This window comes from Cicer arietinum, chromosome 5, assembly GCF_000331145.2.
Source record: "Cicer arietinum cultivar CDC Frontier isolate Library 1 chromosome 5, Cicar.CDCFrontier_v2.0, whole genome shotgun sequence".
NCBI lineage: Eukaryota > Viridiplantae > Streptophyta > Magnoliopsida > Fabales > Fabaceae > Cicer > Cicer arietinum.
The window spans coordinates 67,393,988-67,411,932 of NC_021164.2; the positions used below are offsets into that span (position 1 = coordinate 67,393,988).

The window sequence follows — 17,945 nt, forward strand, 5'->3', positions numbered from 1 at the left end:
CAAGAGATGTAAAACTTCTTTTTTTATATCTTATTGTTTCTATAATTATTGTATCATATAACTTCTAAAGGTTTGTCCACGGAATTTTTACACTCATTTTTACATTGATTTTTGAATGTGTTGTTTTTTATTTTTTTAAAGTAAAATAATGAATACTTTGTACCAAAAAGTACTCATGTATATTAGCAAAAAGAAGTAGTTAATCATCCATCCTAATATATATAAATAAAAATTGATGTAATATATCGAATTTTTACTTAAACTTTGCGATAGAGGAAATATAATTTAAAAAAGTAAACAAAACCACGAGGAAAGAATGTAGGGTCGCCGATTACCGTGGACATGCACCAAAAATACACGGACTGAGCTAGTGCAGTAAAACCGAACTAACTCCTCCACTCCACAATGAACTTAAACCCACGCGCCGCCGCCAGCACGACCAATGAAGTGATCAAATCAATCCTCAAGTCCCTAGAAGCGGGTCATATCCTAAAAGCCGCATCCACTCTCTTGGCGTTCCCACTACCATTCCCTTTCTCTCTCTACGCCCACTTCTTCCGTCATTGTTCTTCCCTAAAAGACATCGTCGCAGCCCGCAAGGTTCATTTCCACTTAACCACCACATCTCCCAACCCACCCACTTTCCTCCTCAACCGCGCCCTCGAAGCCTATGCTAAATGCTCCTCTCTTCGCGACGCTAGGGAACTGTTCGACGAAATGCCACAACGAGATGGTGGCTCCTGGAACGCCTTGATCACCGCTTATTCTCGATTGCGGTTTCCAAACGAAGCCCTTTCGTTGTTCCTTTCCATGAATAGGTCTAATGTTCGTGCAAATGAAGTTACCTTTGCAAGTGTTCTTGCTTCCTGTGCTGCTGTTTCTGAGCTTCCTCTCTCTCAACAGGTTCACGGGCTTGTTCTAAAATTTGGTTTTTGTGACAATGTGATAATTGGAAGTGCCTTTGTTGATGTTTATGCTAAATGCGGGGTTATGCTTGATGCTCGCAGGATGTTTGATGAAATTCCTCTTCGCAATGCTGTCACTTGGAATGTTATTGTGAGGCGGTATCTTGATGTTGGTGATGCAAAGGAAGCTGTTTTGATGTTCAAGCGTATGTTTTCAGCTAGAGTTAGGCCTTTGAATTTTACATTCTCTAATGCTCTTGTTGCTTGTTCCAGTAGGCATGCGCTTGAGGAGGGGATGCAAATTCACGGGGTTGTTGTGAAATGGGGACTCCATGAGGATAATGTTGTTTCGAGCTCACTTATCAAAATGTATGTCAAGTGTGGTGAATTGGAGAATGGTTCTAGGGTTTTTCATCAGCTTGGTTCAAAAGATTTGGTGTCATGGACTTGCATTGTGTCAGGGTATGCAATGAGTGGGAAAACTTGGGAGGCAAGAAAGCTTTTTGATGAGATGCCTGAACGAAATGTGATCTCATGGAATGCTATGTTGGCGGGGTATACTCGATTCTTTAAATGGTCTGAGGCATTAGATTTTGTTTGTTTAATGCTTGAGAATGTTATGGACGTGGATCATGTCACTCTTAGTTTGATGTTAAATGTGTCTGCGGGCCTTTCTGATCATGAAATGGGGAAACAGCTTCATGGTTATGTCTATCGACATCGTTTCCATTCAAACCTTATGGTCGGCAATGCCCTTCTTGACATGTATGGTAAATGTGGGAACTTGAACAGTGCCAGAGTTTGGTTTCACCTGATGAGTAATTGGCGTGACAGGGTTTCTTGGAATGCTTTATTGGCAAGCTGTGGTCATCATCATCTAAACGAGCAAGCACTAACAATGTTTTCAGAGATGCAATGGGAGACAAAACCAAGCAAGTATACTTTTGGAACCCTATTGGCAGCTTGTGCAAATACTTTTGCTCTCCGCCTTGGTAAACAAATTCACGGATTCATTATTAGACATGGATTTCAGATAGATACTATAATCACGACTGCTTTGATTTACATGTACTGTAAATGCTACAATCTTGAGTACGCTGTTGAGGTTCTGAAGGGGGCCGTTTCTAGGGATGTGATCATGTGGAATACCTTAATTTTGGGGTGTTGTCACAATCATAGGGGACGAGATGCACTTGAACTTTTTGGGATAATGGAAGCAGAAGGCATCAAACCAGACCATGTGACTTTTGAGGGCATTCTTCTTGCTTGTGTTGAAGAAGGCCTTGTTGAGTTTGGCACCCAATGCTTTAAGTCTATGAGCAATGAATACCATGTCGTGCCTCGGCTTGAGCATTATGACTCCATGATTGAACTCTACAGTCGGCATGGTTACATGGATGAGCTCGAGAATTTTATGAAAACTCTGAAAACAATGACAATAGAGCCTACTCTTTCCATGTTGGAAAGAGCCCTTGATGCTTGTCAGAAACATGAGTCCCCAAGTTTGGGATCATGGATTGCCGAAAAAATTAATGAATTTGAGCATTAATTGATTCAAACATGCAAAATGCATGCATCATAGCAGGGAGTTTATCTTTGTTTTTGGCACACCCGTTTTAAGACTGATAGCAAGTATACAATGGAATATGACAATGATCAAAGTCCTGTCTGTAATGATGACAATTTGATTTTCTGGTTTTGCTGAAAGACAATGGGCAGGATTTAAGGTGTACAAGGAGGAGTCTATTTTTCATGTTGCAATCATATGCAAAGAGGAAGGACAGACTGCACTTTTACCACAATATTGCCAATTGATAATGGCTTTGAGGGACAGTTAGCAGACTATGAATTCATGATTCATTTGAGGAAATTAGTTAACAACAAAAAAATACAATAAAATAAATTTGGGGAGTATTCTATCTGGGAAAAACCTGATTAATGTTTTTATAATAAGCACAATGAAGCCTTTTCTGCTTCGGAATTGAGTTTTGATGAAGTTATAATTCATAACTGTTTGGAACTGCAAGTATAGACTGTGATGGATAATTTGTCTTAAGAATTTGGGTTGGGCCCAGATCAATTCCACAAAATCGTCTTGTAAGTTGAGGGATGTCCACCACTTAAATCACTATTCTGGCTCAACCATTATTCAATGTGAGACCCTCAACACACCTCCTCATCCCCAAGACTAGATATGTAAAGCGTGACACAAATGGTCTGATAATGGGTGACCCAACGGATTAGGAAAGACTCTGAAGTCATCTTAAAATTTGAGTTGCGTCTAACTCAACCCCACATAACCGGGCTAGTATGGTGAGGGATGCCCACCACCTATAACCACTATGCAGGGCATATCATTACCCAATGTAACACTCTTAACCAATTTGTTAAAAAATGGAAAGGATTGTGTGTGTTGGCTTGCATGGTGAGGTCTACCTCAAGTAACCAAAATTACCCAGTAAGGACCATGTTTAACCACATGTTGGGCTTCTCCTCGGCAAGATATTTAGACAGAAAGCTGATAATCAATTGTTTAATAGGATCCTTTGGTTTATAAACCGTTTTTCTCGCCTGCTGTTCCTTAGTGTGGGTCATCCACATCCTTCAAGGTGAGCACATTTTGAGTATAACTTATGGTTCTCAGAAAATGGTTGGTTTATGATATCATTTTCGTACATTGCTAGGAATAGGATCATTGGGGAACCTGTGTTCTCCACCTTTGTGTTGTTTTCTCTCATTGAAAGACATTTTTGTTCTTCTCCCAGTATCTGGTACGCAAAACCTTTGCTTCTTCTTATATCACGATTCCTGTGTGTGCATATTTTTACTTTGATATTTTTTATTTGTTAGGATAAAAATGATTTTTGTATTTTCATTCACAGGTTCTCAATTTCCCAGTTCTTGTCTGAAGACTTCCCAACATGTCCATTTTTCAAGCTCTTATTTGGAGAAGAAATTGATATTACTCTGCATTTTTGTGGCTCTCCATTGTGACTTTTACATAACACTTTTGTGGCATTGCATATTTTGTATGATTCATATTTGTATTATTGGCTAACTTTTTCCGTTTTTGAGCAGTGTATGAACTTGCATACTATAAATTTGCATGAGTTATCAATGTTCTTTGCATATTGAAATGAGCCTCTATCCCCGTTGTGTTCTCTTTTTGTTTTGAGATGTTGCAGATACAAATTTATTGTCCCATTTCAGCTATGGAGCTAAAGATAGTTGTATCTTCACCAATTACAAATATTCAGGTATTTGTTCAACCTTCTTTTTAGAGAAATTTGTATGAGTTTAATTTATTATTTAACTATATATTCAAGAATAGAATACAAAACCGAAGATCTGTGATGTTTCACAGTTTGTGCATTTCAGAGTTTTCAACATCTTTCCTCTAACAGATATTATTCAGGTTTTATTAACCCTTCTTTAAGAGGCTTTATGCCATTCTGATCCTTAATGACTGAAATACTTGGGTTGATTACCTCAGGCAGCATGTGTAGCCCGCAAAGAGCCAATAAAAGTAGTAAATGTAACCAGTCCAAAACCATATTTTGTTATCAGATTGTATTCTTTCTCTTGATGCAAATAAGGAAGTCTCTTAGAAATATACGATATTTGGTATCAAAACAAACTGTGTTGATGTACAATAAACTGATAGAAATTACATTATGGCACTAGGATAAAGTATGTTGATGATGTATGATATGCATTTTAGTGACCAAATGGTAACTAACAAGGTAGTGAAAATTTTCAATTTAGAAATTATAACGATTCAAGTTGCAGTACAATCATTTTCTTTTTAGAAATACACAGAGCAAGGTAAATACCTCTTATACATAAAATCATTTTTTCCTTAAATTATAAATGAATCGAACTGAAATTTATATGACTAGAATAAAATCCAGATACTTGTATTTCTTAATTTTTTTTTACCATTTGCTTTTGCAGGTTTAATTGTTTTGCATTTGTTTTGAAGTGCTCAACTCAACATAATATTTGAGTTGCTGTTGTTATTCTCAGGATTCAGCTCCTTTACTGGCATTGGCAACTCACACACGCCAATTGGTTTTTGTTCTTTCAGGTGAGCTCATCTGCAAGGTGGTGCTCTCAAAATGATTGACGAAGAAACAGTTATGGTCGAGTCATTATTGTGCCTCTGACGTGTTGGTGCTGATGTTTGTGTGGAGACGGAATTTGTTACAGCTAAATTTGTAATAGTTGATCTCACGAGGAGTTATTAAGACTGAATTTGATCATATCTCAAAGTATATTAGGCCATACTTGATATTTCTTAGTTTACTCGGCAATCATTGTTATCATCAGTGCACTGGCACTGCAGTTTGCCAGTATATATAGCTAGCAATAGGGCTGTTCGTGATTGTTTTTTTTAAAAACCAAACCATATCCATTTTAAAATCAATATATGGATTTAAATTTATAACCAATTCATTATTTGGTTTAAAATCGGTTATAAAATCACTCGTAAAATTGGTTATGGTTAAATAACCGGTTTATAATTAAGCAACCGGTTTTGAAAATTATAATTTTAAAATTGATTTTTTTTTCTTCAAAATCGGTTATAATTTGATTATTTAAAAAAAAAAATATTTAATCATAGTTTAAAAATTGGTTATTTAAAAAAATCGATTTTTCAAAAAAATTCTCACTAAATATTTCGAAAAAAAATTCGATTTGAAATTTTTTTGAAAAAAATAAGTTTTTTTAATTTTTTTCCGATATTTTTTCGAAAAAAAAATTTCAAATTTTTTTCATGAAATAAAATTTTAAAATTAACAAAATATTGGTAGTGGATAAAAACCAAATCCAAATATAAAACACAAGTGGTTATCCAATCGGTTTATAAATAAATTGGATTATAATCATATGATTTTAACCGGATATTTAAAATAGATGTGGATCCGGTTTTGGATTTGAGTCTCATAACTAAATTTTTTGCACAGTCCTAACTAGCAATATCTTTCTCTCAATAGGACTTGTTATTAGAGGCTAACATCAAAAAAAAGTCAATTAACCACACCAATTTTTTTTTAAATTAAGTTACTATTTAAGCATATATTTTTCAGTATATTTTCAAAGCTTTCTCTCAGTTACATGTTTTCAAACTACTCAAAAAGTATCTCAGTCACAGACATGTATTTGCTATCTATCATTACTCTCTCTTTCACGTTTGCATTTTTTTTTCTTTTCTATAGATGAGATAGCTATAATTACTATTAAAAACTCACATACAATTTAGAAGTCTTGAATTTAAATTTGGGATATGATATTTAATTATATAATATTGACTTTTGTTAATTGAATTAAGATTTAAGAATTACGTTTATATTTATTTGTTTCAATTGTTAATTTGAAGGTATCCTCGTGACTTGCAAGAATTTGAGAGCTCGCAAAAATGTTGATGATCAAGTGGAAATTGAGAACTAAGTATTTTTTTCAACCAAAAATGTTTTAGAAAATTGTTAACTCTTTCTTATTATAGTATGGTTATATATATGGTTATAGAATAAAATTAAAAATCAAACCACATAAAAATTGAATCAAAGATGAATAATCATTTTGGTTTTTAAATATGTGAGACATTATCACTATATTTTTTGAATGGGAATGGATTCTCTCGTGTATACTTTACACATGAACGGATAATGCGATATTATATTATTTAATGAGAGAAAAATACATGAGAATTTTTTTAATAGTTATAAATGACACTTTACTCTATGTTAATTATGAGAGAATTCATTGTGTTTTTTAATATATTGAAATTGTAAATGTATCTTCAAATATCTAATTTAAAAAAAATAATTTTATGATATAAATTGAAGAAAAAAAATATATTATGAATAAACTAATTAACTAAAAAAAGATATTTGAGAACTAAAATGAATAACAAGGATATCAATTTTTATAATTTCAAGGGGTGTTTGTTTTAAGTTTTCCAAATTTATTCCAAGCAATAATAAGTTTTCAAGGAATACAAGAATGAGAAATCTATTCGAAAGTAATTTTGAAAAAAAAGACATTTGATTAATATTTATAAAATTCCTCGGAATCATTGTAAGAGTGATGTTTATGGTTACACTAAAATTATTCCGACATCAATAGTTATCCAGTTTCCCACCCTCTCGTTTGAGTATAATTTGATGAGAATTTTTATATGTAGAAATAATTTTGGTTTAAACTTGTAACAAACATGGGTATATTTATTTTCTACTCATATATTTCCAGGAATAACATTTATGGAGTTGAAACAAATATCCCCTAATAGATTCAAAGAAAATTATAGTCCCCCTCAGAAAATTACAACTTTCATGACCATTCAAGGGTAGTCAAAATGAGTACATATTCATGGTACAACCTACTTTACATAGCTTCAGGCGTTAGCCGTGAAGGGAGTGTAAGAAAGGCTATATTATAAACACACAGATAATGATAATGAAGAAGAATGCACAAGGGGTGTAAATGGAATTGCATGGCGTGTGCCGCACGCTTCGCGAAGCGAGACAACTCCACCTGTCGTTACTCAAAACTGGTACTCTGCATTCATCCGTCATCACCACCAACCGCCTTCTACAATTATACTCCCGCCGCGGCTCTCTTCAAGATGCATCCAAATTGTTCGACGAAATGCCGCAAACAAACCCTTTCTCGTGGACCACCCTCATCGAAGCTCACATCAACTCAGGCAACACACACAAATCACTGCAATTGTTTCACGCCATGCCCCACAAAACCCATTACTCATGGAACCTCCTCATTTCAACGTTTTCCAAATCTGGTCACCTTCAACTTGCTCACACTCTCTTCAACGCCATGCCTGTGAAGAATCCTCTTGTTTGGAATTCCATCATTCATGGTTATTCTCGACATGAGTATCCCAGAAAAGCTCTGTTACTCTTTAAGGAGATGAATTTGGACTCCTCAGAAACTGTCCACTGCGATGCGTTTGTGTTGTCAACTGTTTTCGGTGCATGTGCTGATTTGTTTGCTCTTGATTGTGGGAAACAAGTTCATGCACGTGTTTTCGTTGATGGTTTTGAATTCAAACTTGATAAGGTCTTGTGCAGTTCGATAGTTAATTTTTATGGGAAATGTGGCGATTTGGATAGTGCTGCTCGTGTTGTGGGTTCTGGGAATGAAGTTGATGACTTTTCTTTATCTGCTTTGGTATCAGGTTATGCAAATGCTGGTAGAATGAGAGATGCAAGAAGGGTTTTTGGTAACAAGGTTGATCCTTGTGCTGTGCTGTGGAATTCGATTATTTCGGGTTATGTCTTCAATGGTGAGGAAATGGAAGCATTGGCTCTCTTTAACATGATGCGTACGAATGGTGTTTGGGGAGACTTCTCTGCTGTTGCAAACGTTTTGAGTGCTGCTAGTAGCTTGCTCAATGTTGAACTTGTTAAGCAAATGCATGATCATGCTTGTAAAATTGGGGTGACTAGTGACATTGTGGTTGCTAGTGCTCTGCTTGGTGCATATTCTAAATGTAAACACCCTCATGAAGCTTGCAAGTTGTTTAGTGAGATCAAAGTCTATGATGCAATCTTGCTTAATACTATGATTACTGTGTACAGTAGTTGTGGAAGAATTGAAGATGCAAAGTGGATTTTTAACACGATGCCTAATAAAACATTGATTTCATGGAATTCAATTTTGGTTGGCCTCACTCAGAATGCGTGTCCAAGTGAGGCGTTGGATATTTTTTGTAGGATGAATAAGCTGGATGTGAAAATGGACAAGTTTAGCTTTGCCAGTGTTATCAGTGCTTGTGCTAGTAAATCATCTCTTGAACTTGGTGAGCAGGTTTTTGGTAAAGCTATCACTTTGGGGCTTGAATCCGACCAAATCATTTCTACATCCCTTGTTGATTTTTATTGTAAATGTGGTCTTGTTGAGATGGGACGAAAAGTTTTTGATGGAATGATAAAAACTGATGAAGTTTCATGGAATACAATGCTGATGGGATATGCAACAAATGGATATGGAATAGAAGCACTGAGGCTTTTTAATGAAATGAGGTATAGTGGTGTGAGGCCTTCTGCTATTACTTTTACCGGAGTTCTTTCAGCATGTGATCACTGTGGTCTGGTCGAAGAAGGAAGAAATCTGTTCCATACTATGAAGCATGAATATGATATAAATCCAGGGATTGAACATCACTCTTGCATGGTTGACCTCTTTGCCAGAGCTGGTTGTTTTGGGGAAGCAATGAATCTTATTGAAGAGATGCCTTTTCAGCCTGATGCAAACATGTGGTTATCGGTATTAAGAGGCTGCATATCCCATGGGAACAAGACTACTGGAAAGATGGCTGCAGAGCAAATTATTAAGCTGGATCCTGAAAATCCAGGTGCTTATATACAATTGTCTAATATACTTGCAACTTCTGAGGACTGGGAAGGATCAGCAGAAGTAAGAGAGTTGATGAGATATAAGAATGTTCAGAAGATTCCTGGTTGTAGCTGGACAGATTGTTGAATGTGAAACTCTGCGGAGTTTCTCAGTTCCTGGTGAAGATTAATGAACCTGAGGAGGACAACTCTTCAGTGAAATATGCTTGGGATCACCATTAAGCTTTCAAAATTTTTTCTGGATTATTTTCAGCACCCACTAACCAATTTAAAGAGAATGAAGGGCTAAAAATGGCTTGAGTTGGGTTGATACTGTTTTTTGCAAACAGTAATGTAAATGCTCTAGCAGTAATGTAAACGCCTTGAGTGTAGGATAATAGGCAGCAAAAGTTTGAAGTTTTTTGGTGCATATGCATCATACTATTTGCCGCAGGTGACAGAAATTTAGGCAACATAAAAAAGAATGTTATGTTATTTTCTACTCAAATAAATAAGAGGAGATGTATTATTTTTTAGTTTTCTTTCATTCTAATTTGATGGAGAAATAATGCAAGAAGCGTTGCTAGCATAACTTTATTAAGAACTACCAATAGCATGGTACAAAATTATTTGTACTCAATAAACTAATTACCAAGATCCATATTTATTAACAAACGTGATGTGGCATGACACTTAGATAGGTCTCTTTTGGTGGAGGATATATTGTGAATTCAATTAGCGTGTAAATTTTTTTACATTATTAATACATCACAATTATATATATTTGTGATTTTAAAAATAATTATATTAAAAATTAAATATTTTTAATAATCTAACAATTATAATTGATTGATTATATTGATAGTGTATTTAAATTAAATTAAATTTTAAAGTTAATAACTATCCACCAAAATTTACTTATTTTTTACACACAACATATGTGCAATTTGGGGAGCACCTTCTCACAAGTGAGGGTGTGTACTTACACCCTTAGGCTTAAGTTATTGTCGTGCACTCCGGTTAGATCACAAAATTAAATGCATAATATTTGGATACACATATAAAAGATAATTTTTTTTAATAATAGTAAAAAGAAAATTAATTTTACCTTTTGTTGACGTTTGAAAAAAGTGTCTTTTTTATATGTTTTTTTAACCTTAAATATTTCGTTTTGTGACCATACAAAACTAACTCTTATATATTATAATAATTGTTAATTCAAATTAAAAATTTGCCCCTCATAATATATATCACTAAGTTTTCGTACAAAACGTCTTTACAATATAATTTTTTTGGGTGAATGTATTTTTCGGATGAATGAGTTTTGCAATATCAAATATACTAATTACTCCTAAATTCTTAAATAAATGATGAACTAGCATCGTTGAAGATTTAGATTATCAAAAGTTTGTTTTTGGGCGGGAGCTAGGCAAAAGCTTGAGTGACCAAACTTTGCAACCCCCCTTGAACTCCAGTTAATGGATACTACGCATCTCCTTGAGGACCTAGATATTATAACTAATAGTTATTAGTTAGAATTTATAATTTAGAACACCATCCATCATTTGCATGTACACATTTTTTAAGCAAACACACTCTCCTCACTCGTCACTTTCTTATTGTTCTTTTCTTCTACACCACTGTTTATCTCATAAGTCTCCTTACTTTCTCAAAACCGTGCATGCCCGTTTCCTCAAATTGGGTCTTAATACCTATACCTACTTGGGTAATCGCATTATTGATCTTTACACCGAGTTCGGCCACATTAATGATGCCTTGAAGGTGTTTGATGATATTTCTTACAAGAACTCCACGTCCTGGAACATTTGTTTGAAAGGGTTGGTCAAAAGTGGCCAGCTTGATAATGCCTGCCACATGTTTGATGAAATGCCTGTTAGAGATGTTGTTAGTTGGAACACCCTGATTTCGGGTTATGCTTCTTATGGATTTTCTAGTCATGCCTTGGAGCTTTTTGTTGAAATGCAAAGTACTGGTGTGAAACCAAGTTGGTTCACTTTCTCCATTTTAACATCGCTTGTATCAAGTCCTTGTCATGCTAAGCAGGTTCATGGTAGGATGATCAGAAGTGGAATGGATTTGTCTAATGTGGTGCTCGGAAATTCATTGATAGCTATGTATGGAAAGCTTGGTCTTGTTGATTATTCTTTTGATGTGTTTTTTACTATGAAGCAGCTTGATGTTATATCTTGGAACTCTCTGATGTGGGCCTGTTGTAGAGCTGATTGCCAAGAGCTGGCTCTAGAGCAGTTCTGTTACATGAGAGCTGCAGAGTTATTACCCGACCAGTTTACGTGTTCAATATTGATGAGTGTATGTTCTAACTTGCGAGATTTGGAAAAGGGTAAGCAAGTTTTTGCCTTTTGTTTCAAGGTGGGATTTGTTTATAATAGCATTGTATCAAGTGCTGCTATTGATCTCTTTTCCAAATGCAACAGATTGGAGGATGCTGTGCGGCTCTTTAAAGAACATGAACAATGGAATTCAGCTCTATGCAATTCCATGATTTCATGTTATGCTAGACATGACTTGGGAGAAGATGCTCTGCAACTTTTTGTGCTGACCTTGAGGAAGAATATCATGCCAACGGAATACACGGTTAGCTGTCTTCTGAGTTCTGTTACCATTTTCTTGCCAATAGAAGTGGGTAATCAAATCCATGCTTTGGTCCCTAAATTGGGTTTTGAGTCAGATACAGTTGTTGTCAGTTCACTTGTTGATATGTATGCTAAATTTGGATTTATTGATGATGCCTTGAATATCTTCAATGAAATAAAAACAAAAGATTTGGTAACATGGAACACTATAATGATGGGACTCTCTTACAATGGAAAAGTGTCTGTGACCATAGACCTCTTCAAGGAATTGGTAAGAGAAGGAACACCACCTGATCAAATAACATTTGCCGCAGTTCTTCTAGCATGCAATTATGGGAATTTGGTTGATGAAGGAATTAAAATATTTTCCCTAATGGAGATGGAATTTGGAATAAAACCAGAGGAAGAACATTACTCATATGTTGTGGAAATGTTATGTAGAGCTGGTAAGCTCAAAGAAGCCATTGCCATCGTGAAAAAAATGTCGTACGGAACTACCCTCGACATATGGAGGTCAATTCTTTCTGCTTGTGCAGTACATGGAGATTTGCAAACTATTGAAATAATTGCAACGAAAATACTGGAGAGGGCACCAAAGACAACCTTACCTTACTTGGTATTGGCTCAGGCATATCAGATGAGAGGCAGATGGGAGAGCATGGTTCGAGTGAGGAAGGCTATGAAAAATAGAGGGACTAAAGAGTTCACTGGATGCAGTTGGGTTGGAATAAAAAACCATTTATATACTTTTGAATCAAATCAATTACAGCATTATGGTGGCAAGGATCTTTATCTGCTATTGAATTTACTGGCTTGGGAGATGGAGACTGAAGGATCTTTATCTGCTATTAATGCTGTGGACTGGATAAAATTTGTAATGCAGTAGTTACAAAATACAAATTACATCAACTTTTTTATTTTAGTATTCCAAAGGAAATTATTTGATAGTAGTATCCAGTAACCACCATTCTTATCAAACCAAGTTTCAAGTTGTAAGATATAACTCATAAAGGTATGACTTTTAAGGAAAAACGCGTGACATATGTATAATAAAAGCTGATATGTTGTATACAAACTTTATAATTCAAGATTCAAGTCATAATTTGTAGCTGGCTACACAATAGTTTTTGATAATTTGATTATAATATGATGGTAGTTAATTTTAATTAGTGGGGTTGGTTCAAGAATGGATCAAGTTTAACGCAAACAATGACTTTCTCTTTTAAGTAAAAAACGCTTTAGGTTGAAATTCTTTACTCCCTTCCTCTGTCTTAAATTGTAAGACATTTTGACAATTTCATACAAATTAAAAAATATAGTTAATTTAGTATAGAAAAAAGAAACTGGGAATTATTTTACAAAATTATATTTTGTTAATGGTACGAGAAAAAGAAGAAGAGAGAGTAATGATAAACATCAATGTTTTATTGATATTTGTAATACCAATTATAATTTGGGACAAATTTTTTAGTCAAAGTAACTTATAAATAGAGGGAGTACTAACATGAATTTTATTAGAAAATAGTGAGTAATAATAAGTAACTTTTATAGACACTTTTTCTTCAAAGGAATTCAATTAAAAAAAAAAAAAACAGAGCCAGATAGAGAGCACCACTGACCCAATTCACAATACAGAAAAATATTTTAGCCTCGATGTTTTTTCTGTGTTTTTTTAAAATTCTTTAAATTTTGTTGGAATGACACATTTAAAAGTATAAAGTGTATTTAAAGTCAACTCAGACTAATATTTTCATGCATTTTAAAATATTTAGAGATAGAAATAAAAATACATAGGACGCTTCATGCGTATGATATGATAGAGACATAATATAATATAAAGTTAAATAAACATACGATATGATAGAGACATAATATAATATAAAGTTAAATAAACATACGATATGACAGCAACAAGATAAATATTATCATATACAGTATTTGATACATACGTGATAACCAATAAGATAAAAACGTTTTATTTTGTCATGTATTTCGTATACATCTCATTAATATAATATATATTATATTTAAATAACAAAATTATTATTGTGAATAATTAGATATTTTTTTAAAATTAACTTGTTATATTTTAAATATTATAAATTAAAAAATTCCAAAAATATTAAATAAGTAATGAAATAATATTATATTTAAAACTATTCATTAACACTACTAAATAAATAATTTATTTTAAAAAAAAATTATGAGTAACTAAATAATTCTATTTTATTTGTTAGAATATAAATAAAGATATGTTATATTATTTTAAAATTTCAATTAATTTTTATATCTTTATAATTTTGAATGCTAATTTATTAAATTATATAAAAGGACAAAACTATTCTTGTGATAAAATCATAAATATTTTTTAAATTAATTATTAATATTTCATTTTTAAGTTTAAAATCAAATTCTATTAATTATTTTTATTTGTATATTTAATTAAATTTACATTCTTATATTTTAGATTATATTTTATATATTATTCTTATTTTTTATATTTTATTATAATTCAACTTTATATTTTAAATTATATTTATAAGGATAATTGAGTAAATCATTGTTTGAATCATATTTTGTTGATTTCAAATTCAGTTTATATTTAAAATAAAAATTTCAACTAAATTCCAACATAATAAAATAATTTATTTTTATCTTGTATTTTCATCTTTATAAAAATCAACTCAAAATTCAGATTTGTATTATCTACATATGACTTCTCTATCTTTTCCTTTATATCTCTCTATATCTTATTTTATCTCTCATGATTCTCTCTTCATCATAAACATCACACTTTCTATTTTATCCCAAAATTTACTTAAAACTACTCTACCTTTAACAACTCAAAGATTGATAATTCAAATTTTCAAATTTCACACACTAAAAAATATAAAACACTAAGACAACAGTGGTATTGGAGGAGAATTTAAGAGGATACACAAGGTAACTAAGAAGCAACAATAAAAAACAAAAAACAAAAATAGATGTGGTCCAAAAACTAAAGGACAAAGATTAAGAGGATAGGGAATTTAATTCCCACCAGTCACCACCCACCTACTGACCAGCCAAGAAACCATCAGCGTCTCGAGAAAAACGGACTCTAATAAAGGTACCAAAATCTTTTCTTTTGTGTATTCAACTGATCGGATTTGGGTTGTCATTTTATTTTCTGTAGGACATTGATGTATCATTTTCTTTTCTTTCAAAATATCTCGTGCGATTTCTTTATTAATAGTGCAGTTCTTTATTTTTTATTTGATTATTTATTTTATTTTAAAAATAATTTAATTATTTATATTTTAAAATATTAATAATATTTTTTTACATAAATTAAAAAATTCATAATCATCTTTAAACAAAAGCTACAAAATTTATTAATAATTTTAATAAAATTCAGATTTTTGTCAAATTTATAATTCAAACATTCAAATAAATTTATATTTTATTTCGCACAATAATAACAACATCAAATTTATTAAATAAAATATTTATAATTTAAGATTTGATCTCCAAATTACTAAAATAATATTTTTAAATTATTTTTTAAATTAAATTTTTAACCTAAATAATAAAATGTGAAATCTTTATTTGATAGATTTAATATTATTGTCATAAATAAAAATGTAAATTTATTTAAAAATTTAAATTATAAATTTAATAAAAATCTATATTTTATTAAAAATAATAACTAAATTTCGAGTTTTATTTAAATAAACGATCAAATTAAAAAATATATAAATTACTATTTAAAATTAAATTAAAAGACAACATAAAATTTTTTGGTTGTGTTTTTCTATCTCATGTTAATATATAAATGGTTATACTTTATTTAAAGAGAAAAATAATACAAGTGCAAGCTAATTTTTCCCTAACATCTAATTAGGGCCTTGGACAAAGTATTTCAACGTCTTCAATGCCACAATTGACCTAAACAATCATGAAAAGGAAAAAAAGACAATGACACAATATATAACATGTCGGTGATGTATGAGCATTTTAGTCTCTCTCAGAATAAATATTATTTATAATTTTTAATATAATTTTAATTATTATTTTCTTATATTATTTTCAACGATCGTTGTATATATAACTTTTAAAATATTATTTTAATTTAAATTAATAATAATAAAAATTTCCTTAATAATTAAAATAATATATTATTTTATTATTATTATATTTCGTTCACAAATCTTAAATGATTAAGAATATGAGACTAAGATTTTTTATATTTATATTATCTTTTTATTTAAAACTCTATATTATATCTTATATTAAAAATTATATAACAAACTATTCTACTTTGTTGACCTTTAGGAAATTGCATATCCGACTTGCGATGATTTCTTTTAAGAGTATAATTTTTAATTTTTTAATTTTTTAATTTTAACAAATAAATAATTGTTAATTTAATAAATAAAAAATAATAAAATATTTTAAAAAATAAAATGTAACTAATTGAATATATGTGCCAAAATAAATAAAGTACTATATTATTTTAAAATGCAGTTGAGTAAATATGTCGAAAGAAATAACGTGCTATATCATTTTAACAACTCCCTCTTCTATTATAGATAAATTGTCAACTTAGTTCTATTTTATTAACAACTTCTTATATTTTTATATTTAAATCTAATAAATAAAAAATAATGAAAATAATAGTAATAAAATAAGTAAATTATGTTAATAAAATCAAAAAAAAAATTAATTAAATAATTTTTTATTTATTCAATTTAATGTATTTTTTTTGATTTTATTAATATAATTTATTTTATTATTATTATTATTTATTTATTAGATTCAGAGGATAAATAGAAAAAAAATATTATTAAATTATAAATTTATCTGGAAAATAAGAAAAAATTATTAAAATAATATAGCACATTATTTGTTATGTCACATTAAATTTGAAATGTTTTTTTTATTAATTATATTTTATTTAATTTTATTAATTATATTTTATTTTTAATTATTATTTTTATTTATTAAGTTAATAATTATTCTTTTATTAAAATAAAAAATTATAAATAATTGCATCAGAGAGTTATTATCTATTACTTACTCCAGAAAACCGTGAGAGTGAGGTAGTAAGAATTAATTTATAAAATTAAAAGAGTAAATTTACAACTTGGAATTACACTAATGATTTGATAGTGAGAGACGATTTAAAGGTGTACCGTGTTAGTTATGGTTACTCGAAAAGCAATAAAGAGATAACAACAATACATGGAACCGACGTGGTGGTATTCCATTATGGGACGGATAAGTAACACTCAACTAAACACATGTAGAAAATATTGTCTATATATTTCCATGAAAACTAAAAAAATAAAAAAATAAAAAGGTTTTCTATTAACTCACGACATAACTCCACCACGTCCTTGTTGTCACCAGCAGAGTAGATACGAGACAAGACAAGTACTCTACTAAGATAAGAAAGTTTGGGGAGTAATGTCACTTTGTCCTTTTCCATACCCATACCCTTCCACGTTTATATTATCATCATCATCATTATAGCTCCTTCATTTCTCTGTGAATATTGTTTGTTCTTCCATTCATATAGTGATGGCAGGCTTGTTATTTGGAAGGTCTAGGAACTTACTTCAGAATAAGGTGCAGAGGTTTTTGTTAACATTTATTGCATCACCGACTAACAATTTACCTACCGCTTCCAATTTCTCTCGTTATGAATCCACTAAAGCTCAGGCACAGTTGGATTTGCAGCACCATGACCATGATGATGATCAGGTATATTTATATATATATATGCATGTCTTTTTCACTTCGATATTTTTAATTTAAAAAATATAAAAAAAATGCATGCATGTATTTTTCAATTGGATTTCTACGGTATCCTTCCTATGGTTTTAGTTTTTTTTTTTGTGTCCAAATTATATATTGATTATGAAAATAGCTTAAACTTATTCAAAGATCCTCAAATCTGCAACATTCATGATTATTGTAAAATATTTTAAAATATATCATAATCATATTTTATCATATAAATATTTGATGAATATAAAAAAATGACTTTATAATGTGATATATATATATATATATATATATATATA

The 17,945-nt window shown here is 31.1% G+C and overlaps 4 protein-coding genes across 6 annotated transcripts in view; all 4 read left to right on the plus strand.

The window, feature by feature from the left end:
- The first annotated feature begins 279 nt into the window (after positions 1-279).
- Positions 280-5,310, plus strand: LOC101509850 (pentatricopeptide repeat-containing protein At3g26540). Of its 3 annotated transcripts, none has more exons than XM_012716434.3 (4): positions 280-3,514; positions 3,590-3,676; positions 3,788-4,162; positions 4,860-5,310. In XM_012716434.3, exon 1 carries the CDS (start codon positions 406-408, stop codon positions 2,452-2,454), a length of 2,049 nt encoding a protein of 682 aa, XP_012571888.1. In that variant the 5' UTR covers positions 280-405; the 3' UTR covers positions 2,455-3,514; positions 3,590-3,676; positions 3,788-4,162; positions 4,860-5,310. The 3 variants fall into 3 exon arrangements, with proteins under 3 accessions (XP_012571888.1, XP_004502560.1, XP_012571889.1); XM_004502503.4 differs by having other exon boundaries at positions 4,993-5,310; XM_012716435.3 differs by having other exon boundaries at positions 3,596-3,676; positions 4,993-5,310.
- Positions 5,311-6,874: 1,564 nt separating this feature from the next.
- Positions 6,875-9,798, plus strand: LOC101510165 (putative pentatricopeptide repeat-containing protein At1g77010, mitochondrial). The gene has a single exon (XM_004502504.4). The coding sequence runs from the start codon at positions 7,392-7,394 to the stop codon at positions 9,408-9,410; it is 2,019 nt and encodes a 672-aa protein (XP_004502561.1). The 5' UTR covers positions 6,875-7,391; the 3' UTR covers positions 9,411-9,798.
- Positions 9,799-10,466: 668 nt separating this feature from the next.
- On the plus strand, positions 10,467-12,998 carry LOC101492895 (pentatricopeptide repeat-containing protein At1g43980, mitochondrial). Its single transcript, XM_004502987.3, has one exon. It carries the CDS (start codon positions 10,832-10,834, stop codon positions 12,761-12,763), a length of 1,932 nt encoding a protein of 643 aa, XP_004503044.1. The 5' UTR covers positions 10,467-10,831; the 3' UTR covers positions 12,764-12,998.
- A 4,215-nt stretch (positions 12,999-17,213) lies between these two features.
- LOC101510488 (2-oxoisovalerate dehydrogenase subunit alpha 2, mitochondrial-like) overlaps positions 17,214-17,945 on the plus strand; it is a 5,864-nt gene continuing 5,132 nt past the window's right edge. The window contains exon 1 of the mRNA XM_004502505.3: positions 17,214-17,622. Within this exon, the coding sequence (XP_004502562.1) occupies positions 17,440-17,622 (183 nt within the window). The 5' untranslated portion in view covers positions 17,214-17,439. The remainder of the gene's footprint in view (positions 17,623-17,945) is intronic.